Raw genomic sequence first — 27647 nt, 5'->3', positions numbered from 1 at the left:
TCTACACTGCCCAGCAGTCAAGTACAGATACCAGGCGAAGAGCAAACCTGCAGCATCCCAGCATGGCAGGAGCAAGAACCACTCCTTCCCGGCCCCAGCTTGTAGCTCGAGCCTCACGAGGAGTTGCTGCCTTGCAGGCAGAGCTCCCAGGAGGGCCAGGGCTGCAGCCAGCAATTTGGGCAATGTGGGTGCCCCCCAGCAGCAGCGAGGCCGTCTCCTGCTCACCGTCGGGGCTGCAGCAGGCGTGGTGCTGAGCACCTGGAGCAGCTCGGTCCCCGACAGCCTGTCCTGGGGGCAGAGGCACGGGGAATGGGGTCCCTCTCATCACGTGCACCAGCTCATCCCCGAAAATCAGCGCTCGCCGCTGCCTGCCCGGACAGCTGGGAGACCTGCAGGCTGGCTGCAGGCTTCTTCCACAGCGGCCGGCACCGCTCCTGCACTGAGCAGCAGCCCTGGGGATGAGCACAGCGCTCCAGGCCAGGGGAACGGGGGCACAGCCACAACAGCAAGCAAAAGCTCTTGCTGCTGGCAGCCCCAGCAGACAGGATTGCTGCAGGGAGAGCTTCAAGGACCGTGCTGCTGCTGTGGTCACGTCCTGCCAGGCAGATGCAAGCTCTGGAGAGGAGAGGGAGTGGTGTCAGCATCCAGAAGGGAGCACCTACACGTCAACGTGCTGGCCAACATCTCCAGAGGTCCCTCTGGCCCCGCTGAAAACCAGGATCTGCAGCTCTGACCCAGGCTGTGGGGCCTGCTGTTGGCATTGTTCGCCAGCCCCATGGCCTCGGGCCATACCTCACGTGTGTGCTGAGGGAGCTGGCAGCCGGGCAGCCCTCCAGTGACCTACTTCGTGTGCCCGGTCTGTGCCCGCACGGTGCTGCTTCAGCAGATCACACCGGGCTCCGGGGCGACTGCTGGCAAAGACGTCCCTGCCGGCCACAAAGGGTGCTGAGCGCTGTACAGAGACGACCACGACCCCTCAGAAATTCTGAGAAACTGCAAGCAGGCCACAGGACCCCTCCTCTCCTCCCGCAACACCGCGAGGCAGCAGCAGCCCCTGCGCCTCCGAGGCAGCGCCGCAGGCTCCAGGTCCAGCAGAGCCGGCGCTCGCCTGGGGACACCCTGCGGGCATCAGCTGTCGAAACCTGCCTGGATGGGTCAAAGCTGAGATTTGGGACAAGTCAGCAGTGCTTGCCTGCAGCTAGAAGAGCCTGAAGCTGTCCTGCCAGGAAAGGGTCATCGAACAGCAGCTTGTGGGACTGCCCAGCTCCCGGCTCGCACAGGCAGCAGGAGAAGAGGGGGGAACCCAAATGAGGCACCTCCACGCCAACTGAGCAAGGACTGCCAGCCCCTGGCTCCCTTTTGCACCTAATCCTAACCCTAAGCCGCTTGGTGTGTCCCGAGGGCTCCATGTCACCCATGGCAAGCTCTTGCTGTCCCCGTGGGCCTGTTGGTGCCAACATTTGTGGTCGGCTTGGTGCACTGGGGAGAGCCAGGGACAGGGACAGGCTTTTCCTCCTTCCCCTCGATGAGGTTCGGTTTCTCCTGGTTTCTCTTCAACAAAAGTCAACAGAAAAAGCCTGGGAAAGCAAACCCGATGTGATCTGTGCTCCTGCGTGGTTCAAAGCATGTCTGCAGCTCCCAGGAGCACACCGTGACTGTGGGCTCCCACACACCTGGCGGCGTTCAGTACTACCAGCTGATAAGATGCGGGGAAAAAACACTCAGTTTGTTTTGGTCCTGCTGCCCTCCTAAAGTGGCTTCTGATTCCCAGGAGGTGATTATAAAGCAGCATTTCCTCACCGCCCTCTGCCCCGTTCCCTGTTTTGTCACCCTCCATCACATCTCTCCTCTGCAGAGCTCCCCCTGCACGGCACAGCCGCCGAGCAACCCAAGCCTCTCCTCCAACACGAGCCCAAGCTGCTCCACCTCTCAGCCCTTCTGCCTTACCCTTCTCCCTGCCTCTTCTAACCCCACTGGGCTTGGGGTGGCAGCAGGAAAGCACTCAGTGCTGAAGAGGGAGCACACAGCAGCAGGAGGATTCCTGCTCTGTTCTCTCTCCCTGCCCAAACCCTGCCCCTTGCAGTGTTTCAGTCTCCTCCACGAGCGGGGACAGCCCCAGAAGAACCCATCGGGCCAGGACCCCTGTATGTGTTACTTGGCATGTCTTAAGATTTTTCTACAACTCTTCCAACTCAGTTTGCATTTCAGCACCTCAGGTAATCGCACGTTGGTCACTGTACACCCCCCTTCCCTGGGATTTTGGGGAGAGTGGACTGGGCAGCACCAGCAGGAGCCTTCTCCCCACGCGGTGCTGTGAAAGCCAACACAGCCCTCCTGGTCTTTAGCCAGTCGTTAATTCACGGGAATACCTCTGATCAGGGCACCACCCATCTTCTTTAACAGCATTTTGTGAGGTGTTGTTGGGAGCTGCTGCTGGCGAACAGCTGTCTGTGAGTCCTTCTGGTCTTACCCTCATCTTTACAACCCACGACAGATTGCAAGCGGCGATTTTTCTTTACAAAAGCTATCCTGACTAATCACCGCTGTAGTATTTTCACATACAAAGGCATTAAACTGAGCATTTATTACAGTTCCTAGTGATTTACCCAACACACAGGTAAACCTGTTGGTCTCAGAGGGGCCCCAGCACCTTCCCTCCTGCAGGCACAGCCCCGACAGGTGACGGCTCCTAACAAGTGATTCCCGGCATCGCATCGGCTCCTTTGCAGCGACAGAGCCAATACCATCCAATCCTGCTGGCACGTGTTACTTTGCTCAAAAAAATCCTCATCAAACCCCTCAACTGAAGGGCAATTCTCCTGCCCGCCTGCCACCGGGGACGGCTGCGGGTTCCTCGCAGAGCTGTGCCAGCGCCCTGTGCCGCCAGCACTCGCTTGACACCTCGGTTGCTTTTTTACCCCGTGGCTCCTCTCAAAGGCTTTTTAGTCTTGAGATATTTGGAACAGAATTTATCAGATTTCATGCTTTTAGCAAGCTGTTCCTAAAAATATTTTTAGCCCTGCTTTGTTATGGGTTTATTTTGAATTCCCCGTGTGCCCTTTTTCTCACAACTCGTTTAATTAAAGATGAACATATTTTTACATTGAACAGCCTCTTTACATGTCTTCTGCGTGCCTTACCATGTACCTGTCTAACCCTGCAAGTTTTGGTGTTTCTGAGGTGTTTTGGCGAGGAAGGGGGGAAGGAAAGAAGAATAAATCCAGGTAGTGGTAGGCAATGCCCACCTCCTCCGAGCCTCCCATACAATACCCAAGCAGCCTCCATCCTCCTTGTATTTTATCCTTAGAGCTTTTCCTTTGAATTGTCTCTCAGCTAGCATTTTTTGGTGAGGATTGTAATGATTTTATGTTTCCAGAATACATTTTTATGTACAGTTTATACATTCTTTAATTCCCCGAGGAACCTTCTACAAATTACATTTAAGTCAGATCCCTCAGCAAATCCCTCGGCAGGAGCCGGAGCACAAAGCCTTTTCCCATGTGTCGAACTACTGTCAAAGAGAAGGTCAGGAGCAAAAAAAATAAATAAATTAAAAACTCCCCAGAGTGCCATCAAGGCTAATGGAGAGCACTTCTAATTGCACTATCCCATCAGAGGGCAAAGCCAAGGTTAGGGTGGGCCTTAATGGTGTGTTTCCTGAACTTAAAATTGCTTTATTTCACGTGAAGTCCCAATTTGCCAAAACTTTCCATTTTTTTAATTCAGGACGTGTGGGAAACGGCACCAGAAGGTGCCCAGGTACCTGGCAGGGTACAGCATCACCCCCGGCCAGTACAGGCGGCGCTGGTCACGCAGTGCCAGGGGAGGCTGCCCAGCGCCCCAGGCGGGCAGCATCGCCCAGCTCTGCCTCCCCAGGACAGCTCCAGCCCCACAGCTGGCTGCGGGGCACCCCAAAAGGCGTGGAAAAAGGCAGCTTTTTCCATACACTGCATTTTCACAGGCTGTTGTTGAGCCACCCCCGCTGGCAGCTGCAGTCCCCAGCGGCGGCGCGCACAGCACGGGCTGTTGCATCCTAGCTGCTGCCTGTCCACACCCCTCGTTTCCAGCTCTTCTTGCAATGCAGCAGAAGCTAAAAATACACAAGTGCCACCCTCCGTCATGTCTCTGAACAGGCTCCGCAGTCGCCGTGGGATGAGCGTGACGGAGCTGGGGGCTGGCCCTGTTCCCAGGGCACCTCACCCAGCCAGGTCCTGAGGCTGGGCTGGTCCTGGCAGCACGGGTGGGAGGCAGGGGGGAGGCAGGGGGGGACGCTGTGGTTTGGGACTAATGGCACGGTGTCCAGGGGACCCTGCAGAGAAGCAGAAGCAGCAGTGGGGTGAGCAGCCCCTGGGATGGCAGCTCTAAGGGTCAGCTCGAGGAGCAGGGCAGCCCTGGCTCGCCCTGCCTTCACCCTGAGCAGAGCAGCTAGCCGCGGGCTGCTCAGCACAGCAAGGCTCCTCCGTGCAGCCAGCACCAGGGCTGCTGTACCTGACTGCCTCAGCAAGACAAAAAAGCCCCAAGTGTGCCAGGAGCCCAGGGACACGGCTCGGGATTGAACCACAGACACCCTCCCAAAGGGAGCCCCAGCCCTCCGGCACGGGGTCGCTCCGCTGTTGGGCGAGCTCTGTTTACGGCCTCGGCACCATTTGCAGTAGGCGAGACATCAAAGCTCACGTTTCGCTACAACAGACCCATAAAATTCAGGAAATAGCCTCGGCTCATGCAGCAAGAACTGGAAGCGAAGGCAAAGCAGAGCTTCCTTCAGAGGCACCGCGGGACGCCGGGCTGCTGGGGGGGAACGTGTGCGCTGTGCCCGCCAGCACCGTACCCACAGTCCTGGGATGTTCTCGCTGCCCACGGCCTCCCCACACCGCTAACCTTCTCCAAACCCAGGCTCAAAAAAACAGAAGAACCTCCAGGACCCGGCAGGAGCCTCGGACTCGCAGTGCTCCCCATCCTCTACCACTCCGACAGGCGAGAAACGTCGCTGTGCTCTTACAGCGTGTCAGAGCTTGGCAGAAATCAGCAGGAGCAGCGCCCTGCTTACTATGGCAGGAACACAGCAGACCCTTTAGGGCCCAGGCAGGAGCAGGACACAGCCAGGAACGGGAACGCTGCCCGGGGAAGGACGGCGCCGCCGGATCCGCTGAACCTCCCGGAGAAAATCCATCGCCTGCCATCACGCCCCAGGGAAGCAGGCACCCTCCCCACCTCCAGCAGCCCTGGCACGCCGCCTCGTAAGTCACGAGGGAGGTGACGGCTTTCACGAGTTAGTCACAGCGTGGTGACAAACCCCCCACATCTCCACGCACCGCTCAGGAAGAACAGCGATGCAGACACCTCCCCTTCCTCACACCAGCTCACCTTTACCTCCCTCCCAGACTCCATCTGCAGGCACAGGGACACAACACGCTGACAGCTGAGCCATTTCCAATCCCCACGTGCCGGAGGAGGCTGGTTTGGCCGTGCTCATAACCCACAGCGCTGGTGACCTCTTCCCCTCAGCTTCAGGCTGGCTCTGCCTCCCCGCAGCACCTCTAGGACCCGCTGTTATCAAACTCACTGCTCCGTCTGGCCCCAGCACCCTGCACTCACCTTCCTGCGTTTGCCACGTTCGGTGTGCCACAAGCTGACAGCCCCAGCACCCCCTTTTCCAAATCCTCCCCCTATTCCTCCTCGCAAAAACCTGGCGCAGCAGCGCGACACCCCGCGGCCCCGAGCAGCACCGAGGCACCGCCACGGAGCTGGCCAGGAGCAGCCCCAGCCCGTGCCCTCCAGCAGATTTATCCCTCAGCTCCACGGCCAGTTTAATGGTTTCCCATTAAAGCAGCACAGCCACAAATCAGCTCGGGGAGGACCGGGTTGTTTTATACCTCCTGCCATATTTCACCCTTGCTGGGAGAGCCTCCGTACACGTCACGGGTCCTCTCCCCCTCGCAGAGCACGGACGGGCAGGTTTTGCTGTGCACACAGTGAACACAAAGACCACGGGCTCATAAATCTCCCCTGGGAACAGCAGGTAGTTACGAGCCGAGGCAGCAATTCGGAAATGGCAGCTTGGTGGGATGGGATTATTTCTGAGCAAGGGAAGATTTGCTGGCCCAGCTCTCGCAGCCCTGCAGCTGTGCTGGTCCCCGGCCTCCCCGCTGGTGCCGGTCCCGGAGCGCCGCATCGTTAGCAGCAGTCACAGCACAAATAACACAGGCACCACGAGGTTCAAACAAGAAGCAGCACCAGTGACTTTGGGGGAAAAGAAGGGCTGCTCCTACACGAGGAATGAGAGCAAATCGCGAGTGTTTTGATTACTGAAGACAAATCCCACCCTGTTCAATTGCCCATGCAATGCTTATCCACTCCAGGCTGTGGCTCTGCTCAAATTTCCCCATCCTGAGCTGTGGCCCTGCCTGGAAATACAATGAGCCCTCCCTGCCCCCTTCCCACCACACATGAGCTGCAACCACTCACACGCAGGACAAGGTCCCAAGGCCTCGACAGCTCAGCTAGGAGAAGGAGAGAGGGTCACACACCTGCTTGTCTCTTTTCTCTATTTTCATTATCATCAAATCTGGGCTGAGCGTTATTTCTGTAAGACGCACACAAAAACATTGACAATAAAGAGACTGGAGAACCCCAGGTACTCGACCCATCCACCTCACCCCTCCGAGAGGCTGTGCAGCCCCCAGTCCCACCCAGAGTAACGAGGCTGCCCGGGTGAAAGGCTCTCAGGGACAAACTTGGGACCTGCGGTCTGCTGAGCCCCAGGAACCCTGCAACCCCACGCAACGCGGCACTCCCTGAACCCAGCATCACCCCAGTACCTGGGGCTGGTGGAGACGCCAACCTGCCTGCCAGAAGCCCTACAGCAGGCACCCGAGCGGTGTCAGGTGCTGCCAATCCTGCAGCAGCAAAGGGAAGCAGCGAAGCAGCTTGTGCCAAACGGCGATGACAAAAGTACGGGATGCAGACGAGACGCGGGAGCTCGGCGGGCACCGGAGGCGAGGGATGTCCCTGCATCCCATGGCTGGGGACGGGGAAAAAACCTTGCTGGGGTGTTCCTCACCCTGGCTCCGAGCCACCCGGTGCTGCAGGAGCTCCCCCCTCGCCCTGCAGCCCGGTGTCACCGCTCTCAGCCACGCGCCCCAAGGATTTGTCTGGGCCATCCCCCAGAGCAGAGCTCTCCCGGGGCAAAGCGCTTCCAGGCACACCGAGCCAGCCTCCTGCAGCCGTGGAGATGGCTCCAGCGGCACCGCCGATGTCTCTGTCAGCAGGGAACATCCTCTGGGGACCCTTCTGGGTCACTTCTGGGCACACACCCAGCAGGGGAGCCCCGGAGCTCTCCCTGCAGGCCACAGCCCCAGGACAGAGCTGTGCCCCAAAAGCACTCAGCACGGCCACAGCCAGCGAAGGATGTGTAGGGAACAGAGCAGCCAAGATCCTCCTCTCACCCTACCGAAAAGACAGGAAAACGTCTCTGGGCTTGCTTTCTTCTGCCTGCCTCTCCGTGAAGCAGCTGGAAGATGCCCGGCCCTGCACGGCCACCACCCGCTCCCCCAGCGATGTCACCGCCAGCAGCAGGAGAGGGCACCTGGCCTCCTGCCCGCACACAGCTACCCGCTGCAGGAGGCTGCCCACCAGGATGGCAGCACCCGGGGCCCCTCAGGCCCTGCATGCCTGCTCCTGCTCCCAAAGGACGGGAGCTGTGACAGCGAGGGCAGCTGGCAGGGCACGCGGCTGCTTGTGGTCCCGTGGATTTTGCCGTCACGGACAGCCTGGCCTGGGAGCCCGGAGCTGCTCCCACATCCCAAAGGAGCACCAGCACCGCTGGCACTGCTGCATGTTCCTGCTGTATGTTCCGGGAGCCCCGTTTAACCAGCCATTTCCATGCTAATTGAGTATTTGCAGACTAAAGAGAAATCCTGATCTCAAATGAGCCAGCCCAATTTTCTAAACGAGCTTATGGTTTTCATATGGAGATCACCATGTTCTCGCCACCACACCATGTAAGTGCTCCAGGCGACTACTTTATTGCCACGGCTGCAAACGGGGAGCTTTTACGCTCCGTGCCGAAGTTTTTCTGCCTTTTTAACCCGATATAATTGATGCACGTCCCATAGCAGCGTTGCCAGCCTACAGCAGCCCCAGCACTGAGCGGCTGCGGGAGCTGCAGGGCACCCCAGGCAAAGGCAAGCCCCTCGCCACGCCGTGCTACCAGCTCCTCACGCCCCCGGCTGCAGGTAGTGGCAGGAGCACACATCGTGTCCTGGCTGTGCAGTGGGAGCTGCCCTGTTGCACTCAGAGCCCAGCAAAGTGCTGCTGGAAGCTGTTTTGTCCCTCTGCACCAGCAGAAGACCTTCTCTCTATGGCACGGCCTCTACAAAGCAGCTGCTGCTAGCAGCGACGCTTCCAGTTACACAATTTGGGGCACGCCGGGTTACTCTCCTCCTCCCCTGAATTTATTTTTGTTGTTCTGGAAGTGCCAGACAGCCCTACACCAGACCGAATCCACAGCATGCCTGGATTTCCTGGCATGCCTGCCTGGGTTCCTCCAAGAGTTGAAATCTTTGTGCAGGAGCCAGAAACATTATCAGAAATTCCGTGTCTGAGCCAACACCACCCCAAGCCCAGGCAGTGCCCGTGTGCTCTTCCCCTTTTACCAACCTCCTCACGAGAGCGGCCGGGCTCTGTTCTGCAGCTGGAGGATTGATTTCCCCTGTTCAGAGGCTGAGCGAGCCCGTCTTAGCCTGGATCAGGCGCGGTGCTCGTAGGGCTGAGCCTGTGAGGGCAGAGCCTTGGCCACGAGGGCCAGCGCTGGAAGGGGACACCCAGCACTCTGCACCTCCCTTGCTCCTCTCCTCCTGGTATTTTAGAGCCATTTCATACAAGCTCTGTCAGTACGAGCTGCAGGAGAATGCCCTGGGCTCAGCTCTGGCATCGTGCTGTTCCAGGGGCTGAGACGAGCAGGGCAGCAGCCTCCCAGCTCCCAGCCTCTGCTGTGTGCTGCAGTGCCTGGGGCTGTGCTGGAGGAGGGCTGGCCTGCAGGCAGAGAGCTCTGAAACTGAAAATCCTACAGCAGCAGCCCTTTCCCCTTTCTGCACAGGGAGCTCCAAGACAGAACTCAGATCAGGGTGATGAGCTGTTTCCTGGCATGCTCAGGGCTCATAGGAGCTGGCAGGGCTGCTGGAAAGCACGCGGGGCACATCCAGGAGGCTGGGGAGGGCTCGGTGCCACCCCTCCTGCCAAGGAACAGCTCCTTTCCAGAGGTGCCACCAGAAGGGCACCCAGCCCCAGCACACTGAACCCCCTCTCCCCTCCCGAGAGCATCCCAGGCTCCCTGGCTGAGCTCCAGCAGCCCCAAGCTCCCTGCCCAGGAGATGTTTCGCAGCCCCTCTCTGAGCCTGCCAGACCTAGAGAAGGTACTGCAGGGGCAGGCTGACCCATCAGGGGCTTCTTCTCTCTTTTTCACATACCCAGAAAGCTGAAAATGTCCCGAACATCACTGCTGCTACGGGGCCGGGGCAGGACTGGGTGGCAGAGCCAAATGCTGCGAGTCCCAGTGCTGGAGGCAGAAATCTAGGAGCCAATCTGCCGCAGGACACAGAAGAATTCCTAGTATGTGGGTTACAGAAATAGTCTCACGGCTAGCTTGCCTGCTACTGGCACGCGGCGTTAGAGCAGGCAGCTCTTCGGGTCCCCCTTTACCACCAAACACATCTCAGGTAAGCTCAAACATGCTCCACCGCAGCCCCAAAGCCACCACCTACAGAAGTTCAATGGGAAAAGCACATCGTTAGCCAGGTTTTGAAACTTTGAGGACAGCAAAGTCTCAAAGAATGTTTGATACTCTAAGAATTTCATTTCCATACTGCACAGCTCGTGGTCTGCAACCACAGAAAGCTGCATTTTTCTGCTGCTTGGGAAGACCGGCTGCAACGAGCGGGCTTTGGGCAGCCAGGAGGGAAATCCTGAAGCAGTGGCCAGAAGCGTACGAAGCTCCCAGACAGACGCTGCCCACGCGTTACCCCTCCAGCCTTGCTTCCAAACCCGACAGGTTTAATTTTACTGCAGGACAACAAGCAGCTCCTAACACCCATCACCTTGTGCACCAGTGAGCGCTGCAATGAAGTCCGCTGGGACACGCAGCTCCTCCGGGCACTGTGGTCCTTCGGGCACCGCACGGCCGGGGTGCCAGCACCGCGACTGCTCACAGAGGGCTCGGGGTGCTCATTCCAGAACCCAGCACCGCCCCGCGCTAACGGGCCCGGCCCGGCCAGCTGCTGGCTCCTAGAATAGCTCTGATCAGCTGGGGGGGATCACGGCATGGCCCCGGGGATGGGAAGCACTCACTGTGTGCAGCTCGCTGGAAGCTTTGCTGGGCTAGAGGAGTCACGAGGGGCAGTGTCACCCACTGAGCCTGGGCAGGAGGGAGAAGCCTTCGGCTCGTTGTGCTCTTTCAAGGTCTTGTTTGTCCCAAGAAAATGAAAGGGTTTCAAAGAATGCTTAAACTCAATTTAAAAAAAAAAAACAAACAGTTTTCCAAGAGGCCTTGAGGCTACAGTTTCACACAAAGAAAACAAAAATCTTCACATCTTGGCATCGCCCATCCTGCCCTCCCGGAGCAGAGCGCGGCTCCTCCCCAGCCTGCTGCCCAGGGACCACGAGGGCAGCTGGGGCAGGGCGCTCAGCACCCTGCTCCTGGCTCCTTTTCCCTGACATCTTTGTGCGTAACTTTTAAAAGCCACACGAGAGCCCAAAAACTACTTTACGGGCTGCAACATCAGTCGTGCCCAGAAAGCTGTTGAAGTTCTTCAGGGCTGCAGGCGATGCCAGCTCAGGGCATCACTTCTCCCAGGACTAGGCAGAGAGCAACAGCAGAGTCCAAATCCAAACCTTGGATCCAGAACTGGGAAGGAGCAGCCTCCACGCTACGACGAGCATCCTGCTTCAGCCCTGCAGCCAGGAGAAGGCACCGGTGCGAGGCCATCCCCCAGGAGCAAGTGAGAAGGAAGGGGGAGAACAGAAGCGAGTTAATGTTGTGCAATCCCCTCCGAGTGCTCCATTTTGAAATAACAGCTGACTTGTTTAAAAAAAAATAAATAAATCCAGAAATGTGCAGATAACATTTTAAGGTATCAGAAAGGGTCTCACAGCAGCCGAAACACCCAGCCTGGGAGAAGCTCGCACCGCCAAGAGCTCGGGGCTGGGAGAAAGCCCTCACCAAGGAAATGGTTGCAGGGCTTGTCCGGGGCTCTGCAGGAAACAAAGGTGAGGGGTCAGGGAAAGAAAAAGCCTCCAGCTCACACGGGCCTGGGAAGGGGCTGCCCAAGGGAAGCTGGGCTGGGAGAACCTCTCATTGGGGTTTTGCACGTTCACACCTAATGCTCAGACAGAAAATGAGGGCTAAGGTTGACAGAATAAGGAAAGCCCAGGGTTTCCTCTTGGAAAAGCACTAAAAACGGGCTACTGAAGATTTTAAGCTGCCAGGAGACCTTGACTGGGAGCAATCTTTTCTATGGCAGGTTTGTCAAAAGGTGCAGCTGGAAAATTAGGGCTAGGGTAACCGAGGGGGAAAGCCTAAAGAAGCCATTGGAGTGGGGCTGGAAATGGGCTGCAGAAGCCAAGGGGGAGCTGCAAAGAGCTTGGAGAGCCCCCTGGCCTGGGAAGCAGCCCAGCAGCCTCACCAGCACCCCCAGGAAGGGGCCAGGGCCGAGAAACACAAAGTCAGGAGCTGCAGGCACAGCGGGGCTGGAAAGGGAACGGCCTCGGGACACCCATCCCACGGGGGGGCTGTGAACCTCTGGGTTGTGAGCTGGCTGAGGGGCAATGCCTGGGGCTACTGGGAAGGTGAGCGTTAGGGGTAGGGCTGCCAAAGCCAACTGGGGGCTTCCAAGACTCCTGGGATGAAATTTGTCACCTGCGCAGTGCCTGGGGGTCCTTGGCTAAGGCTCAGCACAAGCCGAGGGCTGCATTGGAGACGAAGGCTCCTGGATTGAAGGCAGCAGAAGCCGGTGCTAGTAACAGGCTCCTGCCCTCCCGAGTTCGGGTGCAAAGGGAATAGAGCACAGAGACAAACAGCAGCTTTAAAAATCAATTGTTTGTTTTCCGAGACTGAAGCTTTGCTGATGCCGGCTGAATTTTTACAAGGACAGGTGAAAGATCAAATTTTGCCTTTTTCTTCCTCAAAAGCAACATTCTTGTGGAAACCCTACAAAAGAAAGCCAGCCCGAGGCACCGCAGCGATTTGCACTGTAAACCAGCAAGAGCTAGACAAGGATTATTCCAACCGTGCCGAGCGGCTCCACCACAGAAAGCACCAGAACCACCTTAGATTGAATTATATTAAAACATTTCTTGTGGGAACAAGCCGTAATTAGACTGGCCCACAAGTCTGACAATCTTCACAGCCGACGAGCTCAGAGCACAGCATGTGTTAGCACGCAGACGAGCGCCGTGCCCAGGGGTTACGTCTTCCAAGAGCAGGCACGGGGTGAGTCTCAGGCGATGCCCCGCTCGCTTTTCGGGAGACCCTGCTCCTCGCCAGCAGCCAGCAGGGCTGCAAACTCAAAGCAGAGGCCTCGGTGTCTCCAGAACCTGATGGTGTTTGCCCAAGAAAGCTCCCTATGCAGCACGGCAGCGAGGACAGGGGTTTTGTGCTGTGTTAGACACACGTCCCTGCAGCACGGTGCCGACAGCAGCTGCCTGGGAGAGGCAGGTGGCTTCCTTCTTGAAAGGGGAGAACGAACAGATTTTTATCTGCAGAAAGGAGCTGCAGCCAGGAAACAACACGTGCAGTTAAAACAAAAACCAACCCAGCCGTCAGGCCCCCAGAGACTCCTGATCTTTTGCAGACAGACGAGCAAGAGGGGCACGGCAGGAGGTGGGACTCAAGGGGCGAGCGCTGCTCCCAAGGCACCTCCTGAAGGACCCGGAGCTGCTGCTGAGCATGCCTAGCCGTGTGCCAGAAACGCCGGCGCTCACACGCTCACAAAACCTCCTCTTCCCACCTTCTGAGCAGGAATTCAAGCCCGAAACACACCTCAGGCTCCCACAATCTGAAGTGACACAGAGCAGAGCCAGGCTGAGCCCTCAGCCACCCGCACCGCTCTCACGCAGCAGGGCACCCCACCGGGGGCTCTGCCTGGTGGAGCACAAATGTCCAAAAACGAGAGCCCCAACAAGCTGAGCCACTTGGCCTGGCCACAGCCCCTCCAGCAGCTGCTGTTGGTGCCAGCCCCTTGCTGTGCACGGCGATGCTGCCAGCACCACCCCACATCACCCCACATCCACGCGAGCTGGGACCACGGCTCAACACCAGCCACTACGCCAGGTTCAGCCGCTGTCCTGATGGGTGTCTTCACCTTTTTGGGGCGGCAGGGACATCCCTACTGCCTTACACGAGCCGCAGTAGCAGCTCCTGGGGAAAAGCAGAGATGCTGTGCCAGCCCTGCCAGCCCGAGGGCTGTGCCCCATCCTTACAGCTCAGAGCAGGCAGCACCTCCTGCCCAATGCCGTGCCTTAGGGCCTCGAGGAAGGGGGAGAGGAGGCTGCAGCCACTCCTCACCCCGCAGGGAAGGCATCAAGCCATGACATTTTTGGATCAGGGTTAGGCACCCTGCGAAACCTTTCAGGCTTTTACAACGCTGAAGCCCTAATAGCAGTGCACCAGCAGGGACCCCCAAAGTCCTCGCCCTTGCAGAGGGTCAGAGGCAGAGGAACAGCCCCAGGACCCTGCCTCACAGCACGCCCTGGCCCACGGTGAGGCCACCAGCACACCCAGCAGAAGCTGGATCAGTGCTGGGCGTAAGGGACCAGCCTCAGCAAGCAGGCACAGATCACTCCCAGAGGAGCAGGAGCGCCTGCATCTGCCTGCAGACAGCTGGGGCCAGCGAGTCGTGGCTGCTGCTTGCCAAGGGAAGTTTGCTGCATCGCCCTGCTACTCGCTCTCTGATCGCAGGAGCGTGACAGTGGCACATGGGCAGGACAGGACCATAGCCCAAGTCACTCTGTGGTTGACGAGCCAGAGAGCAAGTCTGAGGAGGATCAAGCACGGCCCGGTCACCACACGGCCACCCCCTACCTGGCACATCCCCTCTGCAGGTGAGCGGCAGAAGAGCCAGGGCTTCGCCTGGGACAGAGCAGGAGCAGAGCTCCAGGCCCGCACTGCCCTGCATCTGCTTGGTTTGGCCGGCAGCCTCCTCCGGGTCACCGAGCAGCAGGCAGACAGACGTCCGCAGCCCCCTGTGCCGTTGGGTTCCTGCTACCTGATCAGTCCCTGCTCTGATCAGGGCTGGGGGCACGTCTCAGCCGGCAGAGCTCCCGGAGCCCTAACCCTGAGTGTCTGTGGTGCAATCCGGAGGGGCTCGGGCTGCCTCAGACCAGTGGGCTGCCTGCACATCGCCCTGCCACTGCCTGCACCGAGGGCTCCTGCTCACCTAGAGCCCGTGGCGCTGCCGAGGTAACCGCCTGCAGAGCGCTGGAGAGGCAGAGCGAGGGGAGGAGGAAGGAGAGAGGCAGCGTGCGAGTGCCACCTCTCCCCAGCTCCTCCCATCGCCACGCTCAGCTCGGCGATGCCGCGTGGCCCAGCAAAGGCCTCTGTTGGGCAGCACGGCCACCCACGCGCCCCTGGGATGCTCCCTGGAGGTGCCCGGCCCCATGAGAAGCCACCAGCCCACAGCCCCGTGCCAGGCTGTCCCCTGCCTGCTGTTGGTGTCCACAGCAGCTCCACGCAGCCACCAGCCCGGCAGGCAGGCGCGGGGGCTCCTGGAAGCATCCTGCCGGAGCCCGGAGCCGCATTCCCGGCCCTCCGCAGTGCCTCCCCCACATCCTGCCTCCAGCCCTCCGCCGGGGGGTGGGGGGGGAAAGAGAGAGAGAGAGAGAATGCAAATCTTCGGTTGTAATTCTTCCAAGTTAAAAATAACCCAGTAGTTCAGCGAGAGAGAATCGGCAGCAGGGAGGCAGGGGGCTGGGGAGCCCCTCAGCTTGCTGCGAGGCAGCCGCGGCACACATTTTGGCTTTGGCGAGCGCAGGATCACGGAGAGGCAGCTTCCCAGCTCTGCGCACGCAGCTCCGGACACCAAGAGCCTTTCGGTATCCCAGCTGCAGTCGCTTTGCCGAGCAGCCAAACACTCCTTGGGTCCGAGCTGCCCTCAGGCCCCCTCACCGCCCCCCAGGCCCCGCTTTTCCGGCCAGGCACACGTGGCAGCACCAAGGAGGCGATGGGAAAAGGAGCAGGCAGCCAGAGCCGGGCGGGAGCACAGCTCGTGTGGGTGCATGTGCCCAGAAGAGCTCCCTCCAACAAGCTCGCTCAGCACCCCCGCTGCTTCTCCCAAGCCATGCCAGAGCCCGGGGCTCACACGGGGCTGAGGATGCTGTGCTGGCACCCAACACGCAAGGAAACCCCCAGGGGCTGGGTACGGCCCCCGGTAACACAGCCTCAGCCAGCCGCACTACGTGACTCTCACGACAAGCTCACGTGGCAAAAAACAGCAGCGGCTCCTTTCAGGAGAGCTTTCAAGCACAGCTCCTAACCCAAGAGCGAGACCACAATGACCTTCAGCAGTTATTCCGGAGCTGCACGGTGCCACAGGGCTGAGAGCGGAGGGTTTGCCCAGGCTGCATGGAGCACAGCAGCAGACGGGGACCAACAGCACGAGGAACACCGCGGGAGGGCTGGCAACAAGAGGGCACGCCGGCCTGCTGCTGGGGAGGGGATGGTCGGGGCTGGGCTCACTGCTGCGCCTCTCCCAGCCCCTCAACAGCTCTTAGCCAGGGGACACGCTGCTCCCGGGTGGTGCTGGGGGCAGAGCAGGGCCGTGCCTGGTGCCAGGGGGGTTCCCTTCCCACAGCAGCGCCGGCCGTGGGGAAGCTGCCAGGCTCAGGACAGGTTTCCCAAGCCCACGCCTGCTGCCTTCTGACCAGCTGTGTGCGCAGCTCACGAGCCCTGGGCGTGGAGCTTTAATCCTCAGCAGGCGAAAGCGGAGGAAAAGCAAAAAGCAAAGCTCGGTGGCTCTGTGCCCATAGGGACGAGGGAGAGGAGGGAGGCAGGAGCAGCCTGCAGAGGTGGCGAGGGCTGGGATGCAGCGTGGGGCACCCCACACTGCCCTCCCAGCAGCACAGCCCTGCAGTGCCTGCCCCTGGCACCAAGGACGCACAAAGGCTGCCGAGGAACCTGCGTGAAGCCAAGGGCCAAAGGACACGAGCAATGATGCAGCTGCAGCTGAATTTTACATGAAGCAGGTGAAGAAGTCGCTCTGAGGATGCGTTCCTGGTGCTGGGAGCACGCCCTCTGCCCTGGAGTGTCTGGCTGTTAGTCCTGGATGGAGATGGGATCCTGGGCTCAGCTCCTCAGGCTTCCTGCAGCAGCGGTCAGAAGGAGCTCGACGTGCCAGCAGCATCCAAAAAGCCTCCTCTGAATCACTGGGCCTGGGGGGTCCCAGCTGGCACCTTCAGAGGCTTCTCACAGCAGGGCAAACCACCCGGCTGCTCGCTAGCTGTCGGAAGGGATATGCAGGCTTCAGCAGAAACAAGTGCCTGCGCACTCCATGTGTTTTCCTGCTATTTTTTCTTTTTCACTCTTTGGACTTCCATTAAATGCCGGAGTCAACCCTCAAGGTCACGGGGCCAGTAAAGATGCCACCAGGCAGATAATGTAGCCCACAGCACCTTTATGAGTGCTGGAGGTGTACAAAAGCCAGCTCAACCAGCAGACCTTGGTAGCTGGCCGATTCAAAGAGCCTTTTGTACGGCTGCTGCTCGAGAGCTGCACACCGAGGAGCGCCGAACACAGGCTATCCCGAGGCAGGCAGCCAAAAAGTGAGATGGCGTTTCGGAAAGCAGCGATCCTCCTCGCTTGCTGTTGTTGATATCCTGCACTGCAAACTCAAGCTGTCAGAGAGCAGCTCTGCCACACTGCAGACAGCTCCTCCAAGGCAACCAGAGCCCTGTTTCTGCCGGTTTTCTCCAGCCAAAACTCCCTGCCCAAGACCCCCAGGGCAGCCAGGTGGCTGCTGTGCCCCCAGCCCTACGCGGTGCTGCTCGCAGCTGCCTCTAAGTTATCCCCCGCTCCCTGCTTGCGCTAACCACAGCGGTAAGAGGCCGACCTCGGCTGTGTCCTCCTGCCACCCCCCCTAGCCAACAGCCCGTGGCAGCGTGCCCCAAAATCCACACTCAAGGCAGGAGCTGAATGCAACGTGGCCAAGGGATCAGCAGCTGGGCCCCGAGCTCAGCTAGGGTCTCCCCCGTTCTGCCGACCACATCTCACTGCGATTCTGGAGCTCAGATACCGCAGGATGACCCCTTCCCACACGGCATCCCCCTGCACCCTGCCTTGGAAGCCTCCAGCCCCAGCACAGCAGCTCCCAGAGGTCACTCGCTTGATGCTGCCCAGTTGGAGAAGAGCTCCTGCACGCACGGAGGCTGCAGGTGCCCTGCCGGTACTGCACAGCCAGGAGACCCCAGCCCAGGCCAGAGCAGACAGGCTGGCTGGCCAGGCCGATCCTCAGCACCCAGGGAGGTGACATCCCCACCAGACAGGGCCCAAGCGCTCGCTGCGTGCTGCAGTGAGGTCCCGCGGCTCACAGCACCTGGTCTGCCTGTACATCCCCAGAGAAACTGGTAAACAGCGACCCAAAATAGCAACAGACAGATCTGCCGTCCTCCAGGCCCGAGAACTTGCACGCTGCAGCATCAGGCCCGTTTCTCAAGTGCTTAAAGGACAAGGAGAGAAAGCAAAACTAAACAACCTCTCCTGATACAGCACCAAGCAACAGCGCCCTTCCCAAGCCGCGTGCTACCCCCAGGCCAGCCTGCTGCAGGCTGTGCCACTGCCCTTACAGATGCCTCCACCCTGGCTGCCCTGCCCTGCTCCTGCTGGCTGTAGCTCAGCCAGCGCTCACCTCGGAGGGATTCCAGCCTGTTATAAATCACAGCCCTCTGGGATCCCAGTTCTTCGCAATCTGAGGTTAATCTACTTTGAAGAACGGTCTCTAGAGTTCAGACACCATCTGCAAGTCGACATCCCTCTCAATCATCTCCATGCTTCCCTGCGTTTGTGTCCTTTACGCCATCCCAAGAAACACTCCGGCATGGGAGGGAGAGAGAAGTGCCAGAAAGAAATTCATCGGCCCCTCGCGTGCAAGCGCCTGGATTTCAGCAGCGCCAGGTCTGGCACCCCCACAGCTGCAGGCAATTCCTTCACACACGAGGGGACCCTCTCACGAGCACCTGAAGCCCTGCCCAGACACGCTCAAAGTAAAATGCTACCAAGAGCACACGCTGGGAAGCAGCCCCCTCTTGTCCCATTCCTTCCCTTCCTGCCTGCCCTGCCCAGCAGGGGCGCAGGGTGCCTCGCACATCGTCCCACAGCCACCGGCCAGCTCCCTGCTGCTCGCTCCGGCACACGCCTGTGAGCATCCCCCAGGGACGGAGCGTGATGGCCGAGTGCCCGCTCCTAGGCAGAGCCCAACCTCGGAGCACACCGAGAGCCTTCAGCACAGGCAGGGCAGCTGCAGGGCTCTCGTGGAACCGGGCTGCTGCCATGCAGAGCACAGCCCCAGCACGTGTCCACGTGGGCTCAGCCAGCCGGGTGGCACCCATGTGCCACCACCTGCACCCAGCCACCCGCGGAGCCCCGCAGCCCAAACACCACCCTTCGCCCAGCAGAGCCTGTCCCGAAGCTGAGGAGCAGCATAGGGAGGGAAGCAGCGCGCTGTGCCTGCCAGGAACAGACACACAGGGCCTGCAACCCCACACAGAGCCACACGGAGATGCAGGGCTCCTGGAGAGGCCGCTCGGGGTGAAACCACAGCTGTAGCAAAGAGCCTGAGCCCAGAGCAACCCACTCCTGCCTTCAGGTACCGGATTCACGAGTCCATTCCTCACTCTGGAAAGACAAGGAGAGGCTGGCCCGGCTCCTGCAATGTTATTCTCAGACAGAAATTCTCCCTCCCCGGAGCGAGGAGGCGGAGCAGGCACAGGGACCTGCCCACAAATCTGTAACCACTTCTCTGAAGAAATCAGGGTAACCGCAAACCTCAGCACCTTCGCAGTAAGCGCAGGCTTCGCTTCAGTCGGGCTCCCGCAGCACCGGCACGCCGAGAGCAAACAGCACAGCCTGCTGTCTGCGGCGGCACGGAGAAACCTGCCATGGTGTGTGCACAACAGGGCATGCCGGGAACAGCTCAGATACCACGGTGAGGGGCACCCTACGGGGACCAAGAAGATCTCGGAGAAACGGGATTTTGCTTGCCCTAAGGCAGGGAGCAGCAGACAAATCAGAGCCAGACGCCGTGCGCTCCCCGGGCACGCTGCTCTCCTGCCTGGGCTGCGTGAGCACAGGGCACAGCCGGGGTGCGCTGCGCACACGGACAGAAGTCATTGAGACAGAACGGCAATCCCCAATTGATAAACACGAAACACTTCAGCTCAATTTTATTTTAACTCCTTTTAACGTTAAGTACAACCCAAGCAGGTGAAGCATTCAGAGTTAGAGGTGCTCTGCATGCAAGACTTGGAAAAGTCAAGGCAGCAGCTAACACAAAACCAGCAGCGTCCACAGCCCGGCTACAGCAAAGCACTGATGCCTGTTCCTGTTTCTAGAACTAACTTTATTCTGTCTCAATGCATGCATATAACAAGGCATTAATGTACTGTAAAGCAGTACTTCCCCTACCTACATGGCAGGAAAGTGAAAAACCCCCTCGGGGATCACCCTTGCAACTTGCCATCGCCCTTGCTCCTGCACGTAGCGTGCTAGCACACCGCTAATGCTGCAAGTCACCTTCAAAGACAGACATGGAGCATCTGCTACAGCACAAAATGAGAAACAGAAAGCACATAAAAGCATGGGAAAAACTTCTCTGCCTTCATGACTTCTGACAGAAGGTTTAACAACCGAAACATTTTTGGGAGGAAACTGAATGATGCCCACGTAACGAACAGGCATCACCAGCACAATGCTGAGGGACCAAAATTCTCAGCAGTGGCTGCTCACACGCAGCACCAGGTAGGGTCCTGCAATCACCGCTTCTTCCTTCAAACAACAGCAAACGTGAGAAACCTCCTGGGGGGTTCTCACATCCCAGGAAAGCTTTTGCAATCCTCAGGACTGTAACAGCTGCAGCTCCTATCAGGCCCAGGACCACCTTCAGCAGGCCAGCGCGGTCCCCACCAGCAAGGACGTGTTCCCATCCAGCAAGAGCTACGCTCCTGTGCCAGAGCTCCCAGGCTGTAACGTAAACGCGTGCTTCAGAAGCACACAAAACACAAAGAGGATGACCCTTGCTCCTCTGCCTCCTGCCCATGCCCCCGGGCAGCAGCACGCAGCAGGCAGGGACGTGGTCTCCCCGCTGCAGCGCGCTGGGCCGCTCTCACCTCCTTTTGCTCCAGTGCCAAACAGGGCTCCCCAGATCCCACAGCTTCCATGGAAATGTTGAGGCAACACAAGTATTCTGCAAAGTCTTGTGCTGACAAGCTTAACTTCCAGCTGCTTGTAGCACAGGCACCCCAAAAGGAAGCAACGAGCTGCCTGCACCTCAGTCCCGACTTCCCATGACAACTTTGAGCCAAGAACCAAAGAGCCAGACAAGAATCAAAAAGTGTCACCAGAGGAGATCTGAACTTCATCTCAGCCATTCAAATACAACCGAAACAAGGCAAAAGCCAAACGGGTAAGGCTCCTTACACTGCTGCAACAAGAGAACTGCACAAAGCTGGGGCAAAGGCAGGACTAACAGAAAGGAGGGATCCCAGGAAACGCTGTGTGATGTGACACGCTGAACCTCTTAGGGAAGATGTTCCTAACATCATCAGACTGCTACTGAGCAGCCTCTCGCGTGGGGAAAACAGGGCTGGAAAATGTGCTGTGTGCTCCCTAGCCAGGGCAACAGCTCATCGCCACGTTAACACCGCGCTTCTTGATCCATACCCAACGCACCTCTGTGGGCACACCTCTGCTGCCCGCATTAAAAAACAAGCTGCAACTGGAGAATTAGCTCCCCCACTGCTCACTTTTCTTTTCTGGACTGGAGGAGCACTTTGCTCCTGGCGGAGCTGGATTTGTGCTCGCTGCAGGCTGGAAATCCCCTAGAGGCAGCAGCACAGGAACAGCGTACGGCCCCTTCACCTCCAGGCAGCACCTCCTTCTGCAGGGGGGTAAATCCTGATGCTAAGGACAGGCCAAAACCTCCTCGGTGCCCACCTCAGATCCCCAGTTCCCTGCAGGGCCCAGAGGCAGCAGCAGCCCCGCTCCTGAGCACAGATTTCTGCTCCTGCCCGGCTCCAGGCAGGGTGCGGGGATCTGCCTCCGACCCCGGAGCCCCGCTGCAGCACCCCAGGTATTTCCTTCTCCTCTGGTTGACTGGGCACAACCAATGTAACACTGCTAAAAATTAATAGCCACATATTGGCAGATTGCTAGGCTGCATACCAGATTTTCCCATATAAGGGAAAGTTGAAGGCATTGTCCTATCACACGGAAAACATATTGCACCAGCCCGAGATAATAGAAAGCAAAATCTGAATCTCCTCGTGTCACAAGCGGACACCCACAGCCCACGTCCGTCCCGTTTTGCTGTCAGCGTGGCCGGCTTTGCACGGCTCTGATATTCCAGCCGCTGGCTCGTGCCTGCGGAGCAGCAGGAGGCTGTTTGGGAGCGGCACGCAGCTGTGCAGGGCCCCGCGCCCCCGAGAGGAGTTTTTGGTGCCACCGCCACGCGGGCAGCACCAGGCCCGCTGCCACCGTTCCCAGGGGGAGCGCAGCTCCGTTTTCTTGTTCTTTCAGGGTGCTGAGAAGCGGTCACATAAACCCCGTGTGCTGCCACCAACGTGCGTGCAGCCAGCCTCGCCACCCAGCTGCACGTCGGCCGGGCACCCCGAGCATCTTCTCTCTGCTGAGAGCTGATCGCCTCCCCACCGCGGCTCTGCCTCCGGCTCCGCGGAGCAGGATGAAGTCACCGACGTCATCCCAAGCAGGAAACGGGGAATGAGAGGAGAAACTTTCACTGCCTCTTACACGAGCAAGGAAAAGGAGCCCCCTCGACTCCCCCGAAGCCCAGAGAGACATCCAGCCACCGTGTTTGCCAGCATTTCTTTAAAATCATTTCCGAGGAGTCTCCCTGCACGTGCCTATTCCCCCGTCCCAGCACACCGATATTCCTGCACTAAGGGCTCGCACACAGCGCAAGGCTGATCAAACCTCTCCCTCCTGTGCAAGGGCAGGCTCCTCCTGCACACTGACGTGCAAGGTACCCGCTCTTCTCTTTGCAAACCTGATACAGGCCAGGATGCCACCGCTTCATGCCAAAAACAAAGGGCTGCTTTGGTGGCCAAGCTCTCAACCTCGCCACCTCTCTAAAACAAGCTCTCTTGCTTCTGCGAACCCTTCTTGAAATAACACAAACCATTAAAGTGAAACACTTTATATTAGCTACCTGTAAAACTTTATTGTCTTTAGAGAACCTCTTAAGGAGAAAATATGAAAGATCTCTGAAGGAAGATTAAATCTCAAAAATTACTGTAACATTACACATCCAGAGGGGGGGGGGGGGGAAGGTAAAGCTTTGCTTCCTGGTACAGAAATATGGTACAAAGCAGTCAGGAACCTAAGACAGTCTTCTGGGAGCTCCCTAAGCCACTGACCATCGGGGCTAACGCTGCCATACCCCGCTCGACAACCAGCAGCTCAGAGCAGAGCCGGCCTCCCCTAACGCAGGACAGCGGGTGGGTACGTCAACTTTAACAGAAAGGCACACGCTGCGAAGCCAGACAGCAGCTCACTGAAAGGTATTAGGGGACAGACAGCGGGAGCAGCAGTACGAGAGCTGCCCTAGGCCCTCAGATTCACACAGGTTAATTTTTAACATGCCCGCTGCAGCCTGCAGCGAGGGGCTGCGATCGCCATCTCAGCACCAGCGAGATCGACGCCTGTCTGAAGAAAGAAGACAACCTGCAGAAGCTGACAGCCACGGGCACAGGGTGGCCTTCAAACTTTCCTAAAAGGAAATCACACCAAGACCAGTTTTTCTCCAAAGCCTCCTGTTGACTTTGGCTTTTATTTGAAGGATGGCGATACAGAGCTTCAGCTGTGCCACGCAGGGCACTCACAGACGTTTTGACGGGATGCAACCCTACCAGTCAGCACGCTTTACAACTTGAAGAGCTCAAGGGTCAGCATTTGGGAGTAGGCTTCGGCAGCACACTGCCCACCTTCACAGCGGGGGACACCCAGAGGTACTCTCAGTGCTCCTGAAGGACCTGCAAGTTTCGACAGCTGTACTGATTCAGGGCCGATAGGGAGAGCTACCTTCCCCAAAGCAAACAGACGGCAACACCAAGCCTTAAAGTGGAAGAGGAATCAATTTCCCACTTAAAAATTGGGAAAGGAACCCTGAACGAAACCAGCCCTGTTGGAGGCCAGAAGCCTCAAGAGAAACAACCGATTTACTCCGGGAAGAATTAACTCCCAGAGCGAAAATATGCTGCTATTGCTTCATACCCCAACAGCTGGACCAAAACAACAATTTCTCTGCAAAGCAGCGCAGTCGAGAGCTCCCACATGAATGAAGTAAACAAAGGGCAAGGAGAGGCAAGAAGGCACCTATCCCTGCCCCATCGCCGCCCAAAAGCAACACCGACACTCTGCTGTGGGAAAAGATTTAACGTCGCTCAGCGCTCCCTCTCCTCCAGCAGCACCCTAAGCCAGCTGACCCCACCACGGTGACAAAGGTACAGGCAGCGGCTGCCGAATAGCTGCAAGCGAGCGGGTCAGGAATAAACAACTACAGCTAACAAGGACACCCCCATCTGCCTGCCCACGGGGACCAGGGCTGGAGGGGTGCTGGAGGCTCCTGCTCAGCTCCATGAGGAACTGTGTGAGCACGGTGATGACCCGCTGCCTGCATCCTCTGTGCCCTGAGGCGTCTGCTGCAATTCTCAAGTAGGAAGGGGGAAAAAAAATATAAAAATGAGACGGCTGGGTTTTGGGCCCAAATGATCCGAACGAAGCAAAGGAATAAACTGAGCCCTTTTCCGAGCAAAACTGCTGACGAGCTGTGCCACAGCCCAGGCCTGCAGCCACAGCCGCTGGCGGCACGGCCCCTTTGGGCCTCCCCGGTGCCCAACTTCGCCCTGAGTCCTGCGGCGTTGTCCGGAGGCCCCTCGCTGAGGTGTGTGTGTGTGTGGTGTGTGTGTGTGTGTCTGTCTGTGGGTGCCGCCGATTCCTCCTCGTTTTTCCCCCCCGTTTTGCTCCGCGCTCGCTCCCCGCCGGCTCCTCGCAGCCTTCACCCCGCCGGCAGCAGGCTCCATCCCGGCTGCTCCCCGGGGGGCAGCGGCGGGGCCTCCCTCAGCGTCGCCCCCCGGCCGCGACGGCTCCGCGCCCCCCCGCCCCCCGGCACCCCCCAGCCCCGCGGCCCCGGGAGGGCCCCAAGGACGGCGCCGCGGCAGGGCCGGGGCCGGGGTCGCCGCCAGCAGCCGCCGCCGCCGCCTCCGGGCCCGCGGCCCCGCTCCGCCGCCGCTCTCCTCGGTAGCGCCGCCCCGCTGCCGCCGCCGCCCCCCGCCCCGCCGCCGCCGCCCCCCCCCGGCCGCGCCGGGCGGGCGAGCGCCAAAGTTCGGGGCAGAACTCACCTAAAATGGCTCCCCGGCAGCCCCGCCGCACACAGCCATTATTTGCTGAAGTTTAGCCCAGCACCCCGCAAGGACACCCGAACCTCGCCCGGGCCCGCCCCCGCCGCCCTGCCATTGGTCTCCCGCCGCCTCTCGCCGCCTCCCATTGGCCGGCCGGCCCGTCAGTCGCGCGGCGCCCGCGCCAAGCTTGGCTGCAGCGGCGCGGCCGCGGCCCGCTCCATTGTGCTGCTGTTTGCGCCCAGCCGAGCGCGGCGCCCATTGGCCGCGCCGCCGCCCCCGCGCGCCGCCCCCCGAGCCCGGGCCCGGGCCCTCGCCTGAGGGGCCCGGATGTGGGCGCCCTGAGGGGCCCGGGGCCGCTTGGCAGCCCCCGGGGGGTGTTGTGAGGAGGAGCCGCGCTGCCCTCCCGCTGCTGGGTGTTGCTGCGGAGATGCTCGTGCGTGCTCCGGGCCAGTTCGTGGCAGCGCCGCAGCGAAGCGCTGCTATAGGGCTAACGGGCTCTGCTGAGGCAGGGCTGGGGAGCCAAGCGCAGCGCGGTCCTGGTGCGGCCACAGCGCCTGTAGGGGCCTGAGGAGTGCTGGCCCGGGCCTGTGCTGTGCCATTGGGAGTCCTGGCTTGTCCAGCTGTGCTGTGCGGGCTGGCTGGTTCCCTTTCTGCCTCCTGCCTTGCCCCAGCTTCTCTCCTTGCTGTACGTTTCTCCACTGGCAGCGTGCTCTGGAGGTGCCCGCTGCTGCACATGCATGGTCCAAACAGAAAGGGGACAGCCCAGGGGTGCAGATCCATCGGAGAGCTGCACCCCTCCTTCCTCCCCCAACCCACGCCTCTTGCAGGCCTTCTGCACGAGCCGTCACAGCCCTGTGTGCTTCCCCATGAGCCAAGGCTTCCTTCCCTAAGCGTTACCCTTTGTGCCATCTCACTTGCTACCAGCCCACATCTTTACTCTAAACTTTTTTTTTCCTCAGCTGCTATCCCTGAAGATGCCATTTGTGGACTTCTCTGAGGTCTGACATTTACATTTTTGTCTTTATGCCACATTCAGCTTCTTGTTCTGCATATAGGACATCAACACATGTGAAGTATTCCTCTCCACTGCCTTCTCTTTTCCCAAGCCCTCCCGGTTCCCTCGAGCCATCAGGCATGCCTGTGCCTGATCTTCAATTGCTTCCTGTGTTGGTCAACCTCTCACCAGCCAGCACTATCCTTTGCTATCCTCCCTCTGACCCCAGAGCAACACCTTGTTCTCTACAGGAACACCTGTAAAGGTAGAATTAATTGATGCTTTATGATCAGAAAACCCATGCAGCTTATTTTTATTTTGGGAGGAAGTTTTACACCTGTGTTACACAAGTACAGTTGTGCTGGTAGGAAGGGACCAGAGGAGGTTGTGTCAGAAACTTCCAGAGATTCCTTCCCCTCACCACACTGGTGACAAACACAAGGTGGGATCTGCCATGGCTCTGCTTACCTGAGCATTAAACCCCTGTATGGCCGGGGATTCCCCCATCTCTTTCGTGTCCTGTGCCAGGGCTGCACTGTGCTCCCTAGAAAAGTGTTTTTCCTAACATCCCACTTGAACTTTCCAGGACATCACAGAATCACAGAATTTCTAGGTTGGAAGAGACCTCAAGATCATCAAGTCCAACCTCTGACCTAACACTAACAAGTCCTCCACTAAACCATATCACTAAGCTCTACATCTAAAAGTCTTTTAAAGACCTCAAGATATGTGTGGTTCCTTGTGCTAGCAACACCCAAACAGGAGTGAGCATGTGTCCACACATCCCAACAGGGACCGTTCCTGCCTGGTTCCCTCACAAGGCCATCATGAGCTCTGTCATTGGATGGTCCCAGGACTTTTTTACACCAGTATTGGAAATCCAACCAGCCTCTCCAAAAAGCGGAATTAAATCCTGAGCTTGGCTATTCCCAAATCCTTCGTAGCACAGGACGTGACACCCTGTGAGTGCAGGACAACAGCTGAACAAAGCCGGGGCCAAGCATCACCCAGAGCATAGACATTGTTCTGCCCAATCTTTGGGCTCATCATCCCCCCTCCCCAGTATGAGCTGAGATAATAAAAAACAACTTTCGGCCTCTACAGGGAGGGAGAGTGGCAGTCCCCCTGGGCAAGCTGTTCTGGGCTCAGGACACCTCACCTCTCCTCCACACCTCGCCACGTGGAGGGGCTATCCTCGCCCACCGTGTGCTGGGGGAGCTGTGCTGGCCATGGCAGGCACAAGCAATCACCACTGCCCTGATACATGGATTTGAACCACCCTGAAGAGGAAATGTGTTACTGTTACATGTTTACCTCAAATTAAATGTTAACTGGAATCAGGAGCAGCAAAATGCAAATGAAGGAGCTTGCTCGCAGCACCTGAACTAGGCAACAGTGACAAACACAAAAGAAAACAATGAGGAAACTGAAGAAATAACGTGCTTAGCTGGCTTTCACAGGAAGCCCACGGGGAAGGCAGCAGGCTCCTGCCAGGGTCCAGCTCTTTGGGTGCCTGTGCCCTTCTCCTGGCTGGTGGCCTTGAAGCAGGAGAAGCAGCCCCATGTGGGAGCTGGCAGCCTCTGCTCCTGATTACAGTGAGGTCCTGAGGACTCCCGGTGTCTGCGGGGAGATGGCCGCAGGCTGGGCAGAGGTTGGCGGCTGTGACCTGAACCATGTCACCCTCTGCTCTAGCGGTTGTCCCCTGCTCCATGGCAGGAGGCTGTGAGTGGGCACCCAGTGGGACACGAGCCGCATGCTACCTGCCAAGGGCAGCGTTAACTCTCCCACTGCTGAGCGTGAAGAAGAGAGAAGCCTGAGCTGGCCACCAGGGAAGGAGACCTTCCATTTCACTCCGGAAAATGTCACTGAAGGCAGCTGCAGCCTGGCAGTGACCATGCTGCTTCTCCCAGACAGGAGCCCCAGAGATTTCTGATTCCTGTTTAATATTCAGTGGCTGTGCAGATTGCCAGGACACGGCTCCGTGCCACAGTGCCTGCGGCCAGGCAGTGTGTGTGCACCACGGGGCATGTGGCCCTCG

At 58.8% G+C, this 27647-nt stretch overlaps 1 protein-coding gene across 8 annotated transcripts in view; it reads right to left on the bottom strand.

The window, feature by feature from the left end:
• Positions 1-24687, bottom strand: part of CHD6 (chromodomain helicase DNA binding protein 6) — a 69142-nt gene extending 44455 nt beyond the window's left edge. For 7 of the 8 annotated variants that reach the window (XM_032198079.1, XM_032198086.1, XM_032198081.1 and 4 more), the window contains exons 1-2: positions 24616-24687; positions 6528-6583 (exon numbers count right to left, since the gene is read on the bottom strand). In XM_032198079.1, coding sequence (XP_032053970.1) covers positions 6528-6560 — 33 coding nt within the window. In that variant the 5' untranslated portion in view covers positions 6561-6583; positions 24616-24687. The remainder of the gene's footprint in view (positions 1-6527; positions 6584-24615) is intronic. The other variant, XM_032198085.1, reaches the window with a different exon arrangement.
• Between the last annotated feature and the right edge of the window lie 2960 nt (positions 24688-27647).

This window comes from Aythya fuligula, chromosome 16 (genome assembly GCF_009819795.1).
Source record: "Aythya fuligula isolate bAytFul2 chromosome 16, bAytFul2.pri, whole genome shotgun sequence".
NCBI classification, from domain to species: Eukaryota; Metazoa; Chordata; class Aves; order Anseriformes; family Anatidae; genus Aythya; species Aythya fuligula.
This window is presented reverse-complemented; position numbering and strand designations above follow the sequence as displayed.